Raw genomic sequence first — 14,408 nt, 5'->3', positions numbered from 1 at the left:
AGACCATTCATTTTCTTTTCTTTTCATGCCATTTTCCCTTCAGATTCATCAACAACATGGAGCCCAGAAATCAAACAGATATTTCAGAATTTTTTCTCCTGGGACTAATATAATCCAGAACTACAGCCCCTCCTCTTCTGTCTGTTCCTGTCCATGTACCTGATTACTGTCTTGGGAAACCTGCTCATCATCCTGGCGGTCATCTCTGACTCCCACCTCCCCCCCACCATGTACTTCTTTCTTTCCAACTTCTGCTTTATTGATGTCTGTATAAGCACTACCACAATCCCAAAGATGCTGGTCAACATCCAAGCACAGATACAGCACATTACTCATACAGGCTGCCTCACCCAGATTGGTTTTGTTCAGGTTTTTGGTGGTATGGAGAATGTTCTCCTTGCAGCAATGGCCTATGATCGCCATGTGGCCATTTGTTACCCCTTGAGGTACACAGTTATCATGAACCCCCAACTCTGTGTTCTGCTGATTCTACGTTCACTGTTCATTAGCACTATGGTTGACTTACTCCATTGTCTGATGTTATTGAGACTGTCCTTCTGCAAGGACCTCTCTCTTCTTCTGTGAATTTGCTCAGGTCATCAAACTGGCTTGTTCTGATACCCTCATCAATAACATCCTGATATATTCTGTAGCTAGCCTGTTTGGTGGTATTCCTCTTTTAGGGATCATTTTCTCTTACACTTAAATTGTCTCCTCTGTTTTGAGAATGCCTTCAGCAGGAGCAAAGCTTAAAGCTTTTTCCACCTGTGGGGCTCACCTCTCAGTTGTGTTCTTATTCTATGGTGCAGTTTTGGAGTTCACGTTAGTTCTGTGGTTACTGACTCATCTAGGAAGACAGAAGCAGTGGGTTCAGTTATGTACATTGTGGTTCCTCAAATGATGATTCCTTTTACCTACAGCCTGAGAAATAGTGACATGAAGTGAGCCTTAAGAAAACTCATCGGTGATGTACCTTCTTTTTTATGATTGTGCCATATATACTTTGGACTTGTGTTTCTGTGTTGAAGCAGAGGGATAGAAATCTTGGGTGAGCCATAGCACCTGATTCCTTCATCACCAAATTCTTCTGAAATAGCCAGACAACAGAATGGCCAGATTAATTTTAATTTAGGATTGAAACTTTCTGTCTTGCTTATTATATTTGACACATGATTTAAATTCTTTAAATTTAATTTTTTTGCTCAGGTTCTATAGAAGCAGAGCCCGAGACAAGGGTTCTAGTTTTAATGATATTTTGGGGGGAGGTCATTCTCATAAGAAGTCATATTCCAGAAGCTATGTAGGATAAGGGCATATTGAAGCAGGGCTGTGGTCACTTCTGAAGACCAGCTTCCATTTGATCAATGTTACAACCATATCAGTTGTACCCCAGACTCATGATAATTCAGTTCAGTTCAGTTGCTCAGTCATGTCCGACTCTTTGTGACCCTATGAACCGCAACATGCTAGGCCTCCCTGTCCATCACCACCTCCCAGAGTTTACCCAAACCCATGTCCATTGAGTCAGTGATGCCATCTAACCATCTCCTGTCATCCCCTTCTCCTCCTGCCCTCAATCTTTCCCAGCATCAGGGTCTTTTCAAATGAGTCAGCTCTTCGCATCAGGTGGCCAAAGTATTGAAGTTTCAGCTTCAACATCAGTCCCTCCAATGAACACCCAGGTCTGATCTCCTTTAGGATAGACTGGTTGGATCTCCTTGCAGTCCAAGGGATTCTCAAGAGTCTTCTCCAACACCACAGTTCAAAAGCATCAATTCTTCAGTGCTCAGCTTTCTTTATAGTCCAACTCTCACATCCATACATGACTACTGGAAAAACCATAGCCTTGACTAGATGGACGTTTGTTGGCAAAGTAATGTCTCTGTTTTTTTTTTAATTTTTGTATATTTTTAATTTAAATTTATTTATTTTAATTAGAGGCTAATTACTTCTGCTTTTTACTATGCTGTCTAGGTTGGTCATAACTTTCCTTCCAAGGAGCAAGTGTCTTTCAATTTCATGGCTGCAGTCACCATCTGCAGTGATTTTGGAGCCCAGAAAAATAAAGTCAGCCACTGTTTCCACTGTTTCCCCATCCATTTGCCATGAAGTGATGGGACCAGATGCCATGATCTTAGTTTTCTGAACGTTGAGCTTTAAGCCAACTTTTTCACTCTCCTCTTTCACTTTCATCAGTGCAGTAAGAAATGTGACCTTTAAGTCACTGACTTCATAATGAATTAGATTGGTCACTGGTAAACCATAACTTTCTGAAGACATTAGGTATCTACCACACTCAATTTCATTACCTATGAAATTAGCAAAATTAAAGGATATCAGTAGTTTGAGATGACTGAGAGATATTTGAACTTCATTAGTGAGGAAACCTTCAGTTCCAATAAGGAAAAGAATCTCTAACTCTAATATACCCAAACAATAAAGAGAGTTATCTTTCACTTCAAGGACTTCAGAGGAAAGAGATATATAAAAAGAGGGAGGGATTCATTCAATCATTCACGTTTTGTCTTGTCCTGGGACTAGTTCTCCTCAGTGGTGGCACCAGATGAAGATGTCATATATGCACATGATTTTCAAAGACGGACCCATAACTGTCCTTCTTTGAATCAGATGATTATAGCATTTTCCATGAAGCCAACTAGAAGACATTTTTATAACGGATTGAATAGTGATCCTCAAGACAATTTGGTCACATTCTAAATAAAAGCGTGAATGTTGCTAATTTGGAATTAGAATCTTTGTAGAGGAACTATTGTGCCAAATATTGTGGGCAGGTCCTAAATGTAATCACATGAATCCTTATAAGCTAGACAGAAATGGAAATGGCACAGAAAAGAAGGAGGAGGAAATGTAATCATTGCAACAGGAATTGAATTTTTGCAGCCAGTATTTGATTTTCAGTATTTGATATTTTTCTTCAGCTTTATTGAGATATAACTGTCATGTAAAATTATATAATATTAAGGTGTATATCATGTTGATTTGATACAGGCTCTTGGTTCTGTTGTTTTGGTCAATGTGTGTTTTTATGCCAGTATAATTCTGGTTTGATTACTTTAACTTTGTAATACAGTTTGAAGTCAGGAAGTGAATGCCTCCCTGAAGCATTGTTCTCTCTCAAGAATGCTTTGGAAATTAACCAAATGAATTATTTTTTCCAAATGAATTCTTTTTAAGTGCAGAGTTTGCTAGCGTTAAGTTCATTCACACTGTTGTATTTTCATCACCACTATCCATCCATAGAACTGTTCATCTCACAAAACTGAAATGTGTACCTATTGACAATAACACACTACCCCTTCTTGTCCCCAGGCCCTGGCAACCTCATTCTAATTTGTGTGACTTTGAATTTGACTTCTCTAGGTACCTCATGTAAGTAGAATCATACATTATTTTTCCTTTTGTGACTGACTTATTTCCCTTGGTATAATGTCCTCAAAATTCATTCATGCTGTAGTATGCATTAGAATTTCCATTCTTTTTAAGACTGAATAATGTCCCTGGTGGTTCAGACAGTAAAGAATCCACCTGCAATGCAAGAGACCTGGGTTCTATTCCTGGGTTGGGAAGATCCCCTGGAGAAGGGCATGGCAATATACTCCAATATTCTTCCCTGGAGAATCGCCATGGACAGAAGAGCCTGGTGGGCTACAGTCCATGGGGTCACAAAGAGTTGGACACAACTGAGCAGTTAAGCACAACACAGCACAATGTGCTTCTTTGATGTGCTTTCTTGATGATCCATAGCCTGGCTTGGAGAATTTTTAGCATTACTTTACTAGCGTGTGAGATGAGTGCAATTGTGCGGCATTCTTTGGCATTGCCTTTCTTTGGGATTGGAAGGAAAACTGACCTTTTCTGGTCCTGTGGCCACTGCTGAGTTTTCCAAATTTGCTGGCATATTGAGTGCAGCACTTTCACTGCATCATCTTTCAGGATTTGAAACAGCTCAACTGGAATTCCATCACCTCCACTAGCTTTGTTCAGAGTGATGCTTCCTAAGACCCACCTGACTTCGCATTCCAGGATGTCTGGCTCTAGTCCAGTGATCACACCATTGTTCTTATCTGGGTCATGAAGATCTTCTTTGTATAGTTCTGTGTATTTTTGCCACCTCTTAATACTTCTGCTTCTGTTAGGTCCATACCATTTCTGTCCTTTATTGTGTTTTCTTTGCATGAAATGTTCCCTTGGTATCTCTAATTTTCTTGAAGAGATCTCTAGTCTTTCCCATTCTATTGTTTTCCTCTATTTCTTTGCTTTGATCACTGAGGAAAGCTTTCTTATCTCTCCTTGCTATTCTTTGGAACTCTGCATTCAGATGCTAATCCTACTTTTAATATTTGACCTAGAGCCAGACATCCTGGAATGTGAAGTCAAGTGGGCCTTAGAAAGCATCTCTATGAACAAAGCTAGTGCAGGTAATGGAATTCCAGTTGAGCTATTCCAAATCCTGAAAGATGATGCTGTGAAAGTGCTGCACTCAATATGCCAGCAAATTTGGAAAACTCAGCAGTGGCCACAGGACTGGAAAAGGTCAGTTTTCATTCCAATCCCAAAGAAAGGCAATGCCAAAGAATGCCGCACAATTGCACTCATCTCACATGCTAGTAAAGTAATGCTCAAAATTCTCCAAGCCAGGCTTCAGCAATACGTGAACCGTGAACTTCCTGATGTTCAAGCTGGTTTTAGAAAAGGCAGAGGAACCAGAGATCAAATTGCCAACATCCACTGGATCATCAAAAAAGCAAGAGAGTTCCAGAAAAGCATCTATTTCTGCTTTATTGACTATGCCAAAGCCTTTGACTGTGTGGATCACAATAAACTGTGGAAAATTCTGAATGAGATGGGAATACCAGACCACCTGATCTGCCTCTTGAGAAATTTGTATGCAGGTCAGGAAGCAACAGTTAGAACTGGACATGGAACAATAGACTGGTTCCAAATAGGAAAAGGAGTTCGTCAAGGCTGTATATTGTCACTCTGTTTATTTAACTTATATGCAGAGTACATCATGAGAAACACTGGACTGGAAGAAGCACAAGCTGGAATCAAGATTGCTGGGAGAAATATCAATGACCTCAGATATGCAGATGACACCACCCTTATGGCAGAAAGTGAAGAGGAACTCAAAAGCCTCTTGATGAAAGTGAAAGTGGAGAGTGAAAAAGTTGGCTTAAAGCTCAACATTCAGAAAACGAAGATCATGGCATCCGGTCCCATCACTTCATGGGAAATAGATGGGGAAACAGTGCCAGACTTTATTTTTCTGGGCTCCAAAATCACTACAGATGGTGACTGCAGCCATGAAATTAAAAGGCGCTTACTCCTTGGAAGGAAGTTATGACCAACCTAGACAGCATATTCAAAAGCAGAGACATTACTTTGCCAACAAAGGTTCATCTAGTCAAGGCTATGGTTTTTCCTGTGGTCATGTATGGATGTGAGAGTTGGACTGTGAAGAAGGCTGAGCACTGAAGAATTGATGCTTTTGAACTGTGGTATTGGAGAAGACTCTTGAGTGTCCCTTTTACTGCAAGGAGATCCAACCAGTCCATTCTAAAGGAGATCAGCCCTGGGATTTCTTTGGAAGGAATGATGCTAGAGCTGAAACTCCAGTACTTTGGCCACCTCATGCGAAGAGTTGACTCATTGGAAAGACTCTGATGCTGGGAGGGATTGGGGCCAGGAGGAGAAGGGGACGACAGAGGATGAGATGGCTGGATGGCATCACTGACTCAATGGACGTGAGTCTCAGTGAACTCCAGGAGTTGGTGATGGAGAGGGAGGCCTGGCGTGCTGCGATTTATGGTGTCGGAAAGAGTTGGACACGACTGAGTGACTGATCTGATCTGATCTGATATGTTTATTTGTCCTCAATAACTCAAACCATGTTTTTTTGAATGAAAGTGGCATTTTTTGGCACCTGTTCTTGATTTTCAAGGGAATGTTTTGGCAGAAATAGATTCATAGATACAGAGAACAAACTGGTGGTTTTCAGAAAGGAAGGGATATGGGATTGGGCAAAAAAGATGAAAGGGATTAAGCAGTACAAACTTCCAGTTGTAAAATATGTCACAGGGATGTCATATACAGCATGGAGAAAACAGTCAATAATATTGTAATAACTTGTGACAGATAATAACTAAGACTTATCACAGTGATCATTTCATAAGGTACAAAAATATTGAATCACTAAGTTTTGGAAACTAATGCTGCATTGTATGTCAGTTATAATCAAATAAAACAATAGTAAAGGAAATGTTTTGAATATTTGACCATGAAGTATTTCATTTACTGCTGATTATCTGAAATACCCTTTTTTGAGTTAAGGCCATTTCTTCTATATTTGTTTCACTATTTTTTTATCATCATGGAGGGAAATTTCATTCAAATGCTTTTTCTCCATTTATAGAAAATAATTCTATGTCTTTCTCTTTATAAGTGTGTCAAATCATATTCAAGAATTCTAATACACATATTTTTTCACTTATTCATTCATTCCTTCATCAAATGTTAATTTAGAACACACTGTTGCCAGACCATTTATCATGCTGATGTAGAACAGGGCACAAACAGGTGGAAGTCCCAGTGCTCAGAGAGTGTTCATCCATGAGGGGAGGTGAAATTAATAAAAGAAAGCCTCACTAAAACATAATCAGGAGTCCATAAAGGGGAGCTCTCACGCAATACCACTCATGGGGCATTACCCAAAGGTCTGTCAATTACAGACCCTAGCAGAATAATCATCAGCAGTGAAGAATCAGCAATCACTGACCCCCAAAGAAAAGATGTACCTTGGATCTCCCACAAGGAACTGACCACCCCCATCAACTCAGCCAATGAGATGCTTTCATCACCTGGAAATTTTGCTTTTCTCCAGTGGAATTTTCATTCAAGACAACTGCTCCCAATGTCTTCCTTTTTGTCTGTAAAACAAAATTTTGTCCTTTGTTTGTTGGTCTTGGCCTGTTGCTTTTGCTATAATGTACTTGCCATAATTGCAATGCTATGCTATTCACAAACAAACTACTTTTTGCTAGTAAATAACTCTTTTAAGCTCAAAAGAGGAAACAGGTGACATACAAGAGATATTGTGGAGGACAATGTGATGTATTGATCTTTTAGGAAGATCAATATCTTCCTATGTATCATCTTTTAGGAAGGAAGTAATCATTGCTCCAGTGGCAGAGTATGCTGCTGGCAAACAGCCCTTCACTGGCAACTCCCTTTGGGGCAAACTTCAGAAGAAAGCCACTGCACCCAAAGTCATTCCCTTTTCCAGGGTTGCATCTAATAACTGACTAGTACAGTTATTAAAGGTGTTTAAAGTCCTTCCTCTCTTGCATCAACTTGGAATAGCTCTGAAGGGACAGTCCAGGCTTAAGCTTCCTTTAGGGTCTCTGGAGCCTGACTCTCGGACTCCATTGCACCGACTCACTTTCTCTGCCCACTCTTATTTTCTTACCTTCTCTTCCACAAGGATATATCTAGGAGCACTCCCTCCAAACTCCTGCATGCTAATCCCTTCTCTGTGTCTACCTCTCAGTAACCTAATTCAATGCCATAAGAAAAATATCAACTGACAGATGGTGAAAGATGCTATGGAGAATAGACACTTGGAAGGAAAGTTATGATAAACCTAGACAGCTTACTAAAAAGTAGAGATATCATTTTGCTGACAAAGGAGCATATAGTCAAAGCTATGGTCTTCCCAGTAGTCTTGTACGGGTGTGAGAATTGGACCATAAAGAAGGTTGAGTGCCAAAGAATTGATGCTTTCAAATTGTGGAGTTGGAGAAGACTCTTGAGAGTCCCTTGGACTGCTAGGAGATCAAACCCATCAATCCTAAAGGAAATCAATGCTAAATATTCATTGGAAGGACCAATGCTGAACCTGAAGCACCAATACTTTGGCCACCTGATCGAAAGAGCCAACTCATTGGAAAAGACCCTGGTGCTGGGAAAGACTAAAGGCAAAAGGAAAAGGGTGGTGGGACAGATGATGAGATGGTTAGATAGCATCACTGACTGGACATGAATTTGAGCAAACTCCAGAAGGTGGTGAAGGACAGGCAAGCCTGGTGTGCTGCAATCCATGGGGTTGCAAAGAGTCGGACACAACTTAGTGACTGCACAACAACGAGTAATGGTAAAAAGACAAGAATAAGTAAATGTGTGCAATTTTACACAGAAGGGCAAGAAGACTTGCTGAGAACTTCACATTCTAATACAGGCTTGAAAGAGGCATGGGAGAAAACAACATGTCTTTGTGGAGCAAAAATCAACCTGTGTTCCTGGAGGAAAACTGGATTTTTCAGAATGCACTACCCATTTTTATTCTTTGTTAGATTTAATTTGAAAAAAATCTGTTAGTAATTTTGCAGGAGTAAGAATGCCTTGTGATTTTCCATTCTTCTAAACTTGTGTGCTTCAGGCATCCAGGTTGTTTTGTCCTTATGAAATGAGATAGAGGTTATCCTTTTCTCTATTTTCTAAAATCATACCTTTATTCTATTTTATTTTATTTTTCTGTTGTGTGCAGTCCTTCTCGAGTTGCAGTGAGCAGGGGCTAGTTTTTGTCGCAGTGCATGGGCTGCTCATTGCCGTAGCTTCTCTCATTGCGGAGCGCAAGCTCCAGGTGCACAGGCTTCAGTAGTTGCAGCACGTAGGCTCAGGAGTTGTGGCTCCTGGGCTCAGTTCTCTGTGACACGTGCAATCTTTCCGGACCAGGGATCGAATTCTATGTCCTCTGCATTGGCAAGGGGGATTCTTATCCAATGGACCACCAGGACAGTCCTTACCTTTATTCTTAATATTACCTCTTCCTTGATTGCTTAGAAGACCTTGCCTCAATTCTGTTTACTTAAGGTTGTATTTCCTCATTAGTTACGCTATTGCACAATTTAATTTGCACAGTGCTTCCTCATAATCAGTTTCCATTTTTATTCTCATAATTGATATCTAGTTTCATATGTGGTTGGAAAAGATGCTTGGTATAGTTTTTACCTTCTTAAATTTGTTGAGACATCTTTTGTGACCTGGCTGGTGATATATACTGGAGAATGTTCTATGTGCCCTTGAAATATAATACACATTATATCACTACGTATAAAATAGACAAACAATATAGACCCATTATATGGCACAGGGAACTAACTCCACACAATAATCTGTAATAACTTGTATGGGGAAAGATGTGATAAAGAATGGATATATATGTATATGTATAAATAAATCAGTTTGCAATATGTCTGAAACTAACACATTGTAAAACAACTATATCCCAATATAAAATAAAAAAAATTTTTTTAAGAATCTGTATTCTGTTGTTTTTGGATAGAATATCTTATAGATACATGTTGATTACCACTAGTCTAATATGTCATTTAAGGCCACTATTTCCTAATTGATTTTTCTGTGTGGATAATCTGTTTGCTGACGTATGTGAAGTGTTAAAGTCATCTACTATTATTGTTTTATTGTGAAATTCTGCCTTTATCTGTTATAGTTTGCTTTATATATTTAGATTCTTAAGTATTAGATACATATATGTTAATGAGTATTATATCCTCTTCTTTCTTGATTTTCTGTCTTTATAATGTCCTTATTTGTCTTTTATTATAGACTTACTTTAATCTACTTTGTCTGGTGTGAATATTGCTATACTAGCTTTCTTTTCAATTCTATTTTTATGGATATCTTTTCCATTCCCTCACTTTCAGTCTGTGTTCTTTAGCTCTGAAGTGAGTCTCTTGTAAGCAACATATAGGTGGATCTTGTTATTTTATCCAATAAGCCGCCCTATATCTTTTGATTGGTGTATTTAGCTCATTGACATTTAAAGCTATTGATAGGTATGTTGCTATTGTTTAGTAGCTAAGTCATGTCTGAGTCTTTTATAACCCCATGGATGGTAGCCTCCAGGCTCCTCCATTCAAGGGATTTCTCAGGCAAGAATACTGGAGTGGGTTGCCATTTCTTCTCCAGGGGATGTTCCTAAGCTACTTGGGAACCCCTTTGATAGGTATGTACTTATTGCCATTTTGTTACTTGCTTTCTGGTTGTTTTTGTAGTTCTCTGTTCTTTTCATATTCCCTAAGTTTCTTCCCTTTTGGTGTGATGTTTTCATTTAGTGATATGCTTGTGTTCCTGTCTCTCTATTTTTTGGTATCAATAATCCAGCCACCAAGCCATCACGTAGCTTGGTTCAGTTCTCTCTGGGAGGCTTCTTTTGAAACTTTCTGTTGCTCTAAGCTCATAGTCATGGTTTCAAACACTGTCCATAACTCTTATGTTCACTCTCATTTCTCAATAACAAATCTCCACTTCTGCTTTAGTTTCTAAAATTTTATATCTCTTGTTTTTCTGTTATTTTATGTGTTTGAAGGAAGTGAGGTTAAAGTAGTAAGGGATGAAGTTACAACAATATCTTGTTTCCTGTTGGTTTTACTATATCCAGAAAATTGTATGTTAACACATTTCATACAGTAGCAGTGAACAATAGAGGAAATAAATTGATGTGTGCATGTTAAGTTGCTTCACTCATGTCTGATTCTGCTTGACCCTATGGACTGTAGTTTGCAGACTCCTCTGTCCATGGGATTCCCCAAGCAAGAATACTGGAATGGGTTGCCATGCCCTCCTCCAGGGGGTCTTTATGACCCAGGGATTGAACCCATGTCTCTTATGTCTCCTGTATTGGCAGGCAGGTTCACAAGCACATGAAAATATTGAATTCTTTAAAGATGAAAGATAGTTTAATTAATATTAATATGGGATACCAACCCCACTTATTAGATAATGGGTAAAATCTAACTAAATGAACTGAGAGTATGCTTTCACACTAGTGTTTTGCCTTGATCCTGTAACCTCTTACATTTCTATGAAAAACTTAGAAATGGACACGAGCAGAAAAGTAGACAGTGTACACTTGGCCTCACAGAGTCAAGAAAGCAGCCATCCTGAATTTTCCCATGTAGAATCTTCTTAAGTATTTGCACTCCCCTGGGATCACAGCAACATTAAATTGCTTGGTTAACAAGGAGCTTTGGAAATTGAATCTCTAGGGTTCAAGACTGCAATCTATCTGCTACCGCTTCTATCCACAGTTCTTTCCTTGGATATAAGCAGCACACAGACTCCTACCATAGATGACCCTTCCTGCCCAGGAGCTGGTGACTCACTCAGACCCTTTTCTTCCTAAGGACAGATCCTTGGTTTGGTATATCACAGATGTCAGACATCATTTCACTGCGATGCCAGCCAGGTAACCTAATGATCCTTAGTGAATGTTTGGAAATGAGGACAGGTATTTGGGTACAACTTTATCCTGAAAAAGCTATAAAAAGAGTACATACCCCAGATTTCCCTGGTAGCTCTGACAGTAAAGTGTCTGCTACAATGCCGGAGACCCGGGTTCAATCCCTGGGTTGGTAAGATCCCCTGGAGAAGGAAATGGAAGCCCACTCCAGTACTATTGCCTGGAAAACCCCATGGACAGAGGAGCCTGGTAGGCTATAGTCCATGGGGTCACAGAGAGTCGAACATGACAAGCAACTCCATTTTCCACTTTCCACCCCAGATGATTAGAACCAAGTCACTTTTCATAACTTATGTCATCTTCAAACTTCTTTTTTATTTTGCATCAATAATTAAGCATCTCTGATTTATGAATACCAATAAATATTTTTAAAAACCAACCAAGGTGTTGGTAACCTTTTCTAGAACTGTTTATGCTCTGCTGTCATCAGCTTTGGGTATTTTTATTGTTACTCAGTCACTTAGTCATGTCTAACTCTGCAACCCCATGGACTGCATCATGACAGTTTCCTCTGTCCTCCACTGTCTCCTGAAGTTTGCTCAAATTCATGTCCACTGAGTCAGTGGTGCTATCTAACCATCTCATCCTCTGCCACCCTCTTCTCCTTTAGCCTTCAATCTTTCCCAGCATCAGGTTCTTTTCCAATAAGTCAGCTCTTTGCATCATGTGGCCAAAGCATTGGAGCTTCAGCATCAGTCCTTCCAATGAATATTCAGGATTGATTTCCTTTAGGATTTTTTTTTTTACATAACACATAAATATGCATGCAGAAGGCTTTCCCTCCCCTCCCCACTCCTTTAGTTTCTTTCCATTCCCAAGATGGTTTATGCTTCTTGTAACACTACTGCTGCTTCCCTAGTGACTACACATTTTATTGTCTTGTTACCACATCTTATTCATCAGATTCATCAGCATCATGGAACCCAGAAACCAAACAGCTGTTTCTGAATTTCTTCTCATGAGACTGACAGAGAATGAAAAACTGAAGACCATCTTATTCAACCTATTCCTGTCCATGTACCTGGTCACTGTCCTGGGAAACCTGCTCATCATCCTGGCTGTCATCTTTGACTCCCACCTCCACACCCCCATGTACTTCTTTCTCTCCCATCTGTCCTTTACAGACATTGGTTTAAGCACAACCATCATCCCAAAGGTCCTGGTAAACATGCAAGCACAGAGTCAAAGAATCACTTACACGGGTTGCCTCACTCAGATCTGTTTTGTCTTGATTTTGGTTTGTTGGGAAAGTTTTCTCCTTGGAGCAATGGCCTATGACCACTATGTGGCTATTTGTCACCCACTGAGGTACACAGTCATCGTGAACCCCCACCTCTGTGTTATGCTGACTCTACTCTCCTTGTTCATTAGCATTGGGAATGCCCTGCTCCACACTCTGATGGTGCTGCCACTATCCTTCTGCAAGGAACTGGAAATCTCCCTCTTCTTCTGTGAAGTTGTTCAGGTCATCAAGCTTGCCTGCTCTGATACTCTCATTAATAATGCTCTTCTTTATTTTGCAATTAGCCTATTAGGTGGCATTCCTGTTTTCGGAATCATTTTCTCTTATACTAAAATAATCTCCTCTATTTTGAGACAGTCATCAGTGGGTGGAAAGTATAAAACTTTTTCTACCTGTGGGTCTCACCTCTCAGTTGTGTCCTTATTCTATGGGACAGGTTTTGGAGTGTACATTTGTTCTGCAATTCCTGACTCTCCCAGGAAGACTGCAGTGGCTTCATTGATGTACACCATGGTCACTCCCACGATGAACCCCTTCATCTACAGCCTGAGGAACAAAGACATGAAGGGAGCTTTGAGGAAACTCTTCAGTAGAGTACCTACTATTCTATGATTGTGTCATTTTCTAGGTCTCTGATGTTTGACATAAACTTCCCATTCTCTAATATAAGGTTTTGGTTAGAGCCAGTAGAAGCTGAATCTGAGGCAGAGGTTCATGGTATAGTAATTTTGTGGGGAATGTTCCCAGCACGAGGGAAGTGGGGAAAGGTGTGTAGGTCAAGGGAAGAATTTAAACAAGTCTGTGTACATGAAGAAATAGATTCTGCCTGCTTCCTTGGATGACACCATGTAAATTGTACCCCAGAGTAAAGCATATTTACAAGACATCGTGGTTGATCTTTCACACCTCAGTTCAGGGATCTTTAAGACCAGTCACTGGTAAATTGGACATATGTTAGGCAACATTAGCATCCATAACACTTGACTTCATTATCCATAAAATTTTGTGATTAGATTATCTCAGCAGTTTGAAATGATTGTGGAATATTTGAAGTTGATCAGTGAGGAAAATTTTCTTGCTAATAAAGAAATCCTGACTCTTAATATGCTCAAACAATAAAGATAATTATCTTTCATCACAAGGATTTCAGAGGCAGGAAATGTGCAGGAACAGGAAATTAGAGATTCATTCATTCCTCCATGAAGAGGCTTCATATTAGGTTGATGCCCCTCATGGACTCAGATGGCTGAAATAGATTCAGGCATATCTAGACATGATTACTGGAGACAAACAAAACTGACTGTCCTTCAATGAGTCTGTTGTTAATTGAAGTTCTATTTATAATAGATATTTCCATGGCATCACCCATAAGGTATTACCTTCAATCTTATCACTGAGAAATGGATCATATGCCACCTACTTAATCCAATTCCTGATATTTGAAATTGATTATTCTTGAGCCTTATGCTTGCCATTTGTAGTTTAATTACTGCTGGAAAGTTAATCTCTATAAGAACAATAAACACTTAGGACAATGCCTCAATAAAATTTAAGTAGTGTTATTGTGTTTCATAAGTTTCCTATACCCTTGAGTCCTTGTATTTTTTCCATTGTTTCAGCAATTTGATTTTTAAAAATTTTTACCTTTTATTGTGGACCACTTTTAAAGTCTTTACTGAATTCATTACAATATTGCTTCTGTTTTATGTTTTGGGTTTTTTGGCCACAATGCATTTGGGATCTTATCCCCCCCAAGCAGTATTGAATCCCCATCACCTGCAAAAGTCTTAACCACTGGAATTCCAGGGAAGTCTTTGATTTGTT

The 14,408-nt window shown here is 39.5% G+C and overlaps 1 protein-coding gene and 1 pseudogene across 1 annotated transcript; both read left to right on the top strand.

Moving 5' to 3' along the window:
• The first annotated feature begins 56 nt into the window (after positions 1-56).
• On the top strand, positions 57-987 carry LOC102268403 (olfactory receptor 7G2-like; annotated as a pseudogene).
• Positions 988-12,257: 11,270 nt separating this feature from the next.
• Positions 12,258-13,196, top strand: LOC102266994 (olfactory receptor 7G1). Its single transcript, XM_005909853.2, has one exon. The coding sequence runs from the start codon at positions 12,258-12,260 to the stop codon at positions 13,194-13,196; it is 939 nt and encodes a 312-aa protein (XP_005909915.2).
• Positions 13,197-14,408: the final 1,212 nt, after the last annotated feature.

The sequence above is a fragment of the Bos mutus genome, chromosome 7 (assembly GCF_027580195.1).
Source record: "Bos mutus isolate GX-2022 chromosome 7, NWIPB_WYAK_1.1, whole genome shotgun sequence".
In the NCBI taxonomy this organism is placed as follows: domain Eukaryota; kingdom Metazoa; phylum Chordata; class Mammalia; order Artiodactyla; family Bovidae; genus Bos; species Bos mutus.
This window is presented reverse-complemented; position numbering and strand designations above follow the sequence as displayed.

Excerpts from the sequence above, each read along its gene's own strand:
- LOC102266994 (XM_005909853.2), top strand. The coding sequence starts at position 12,258 with ATGGAACCCAGAAACCAAACAGCTGTTTCTGAATTTCTTCTCATGAGA.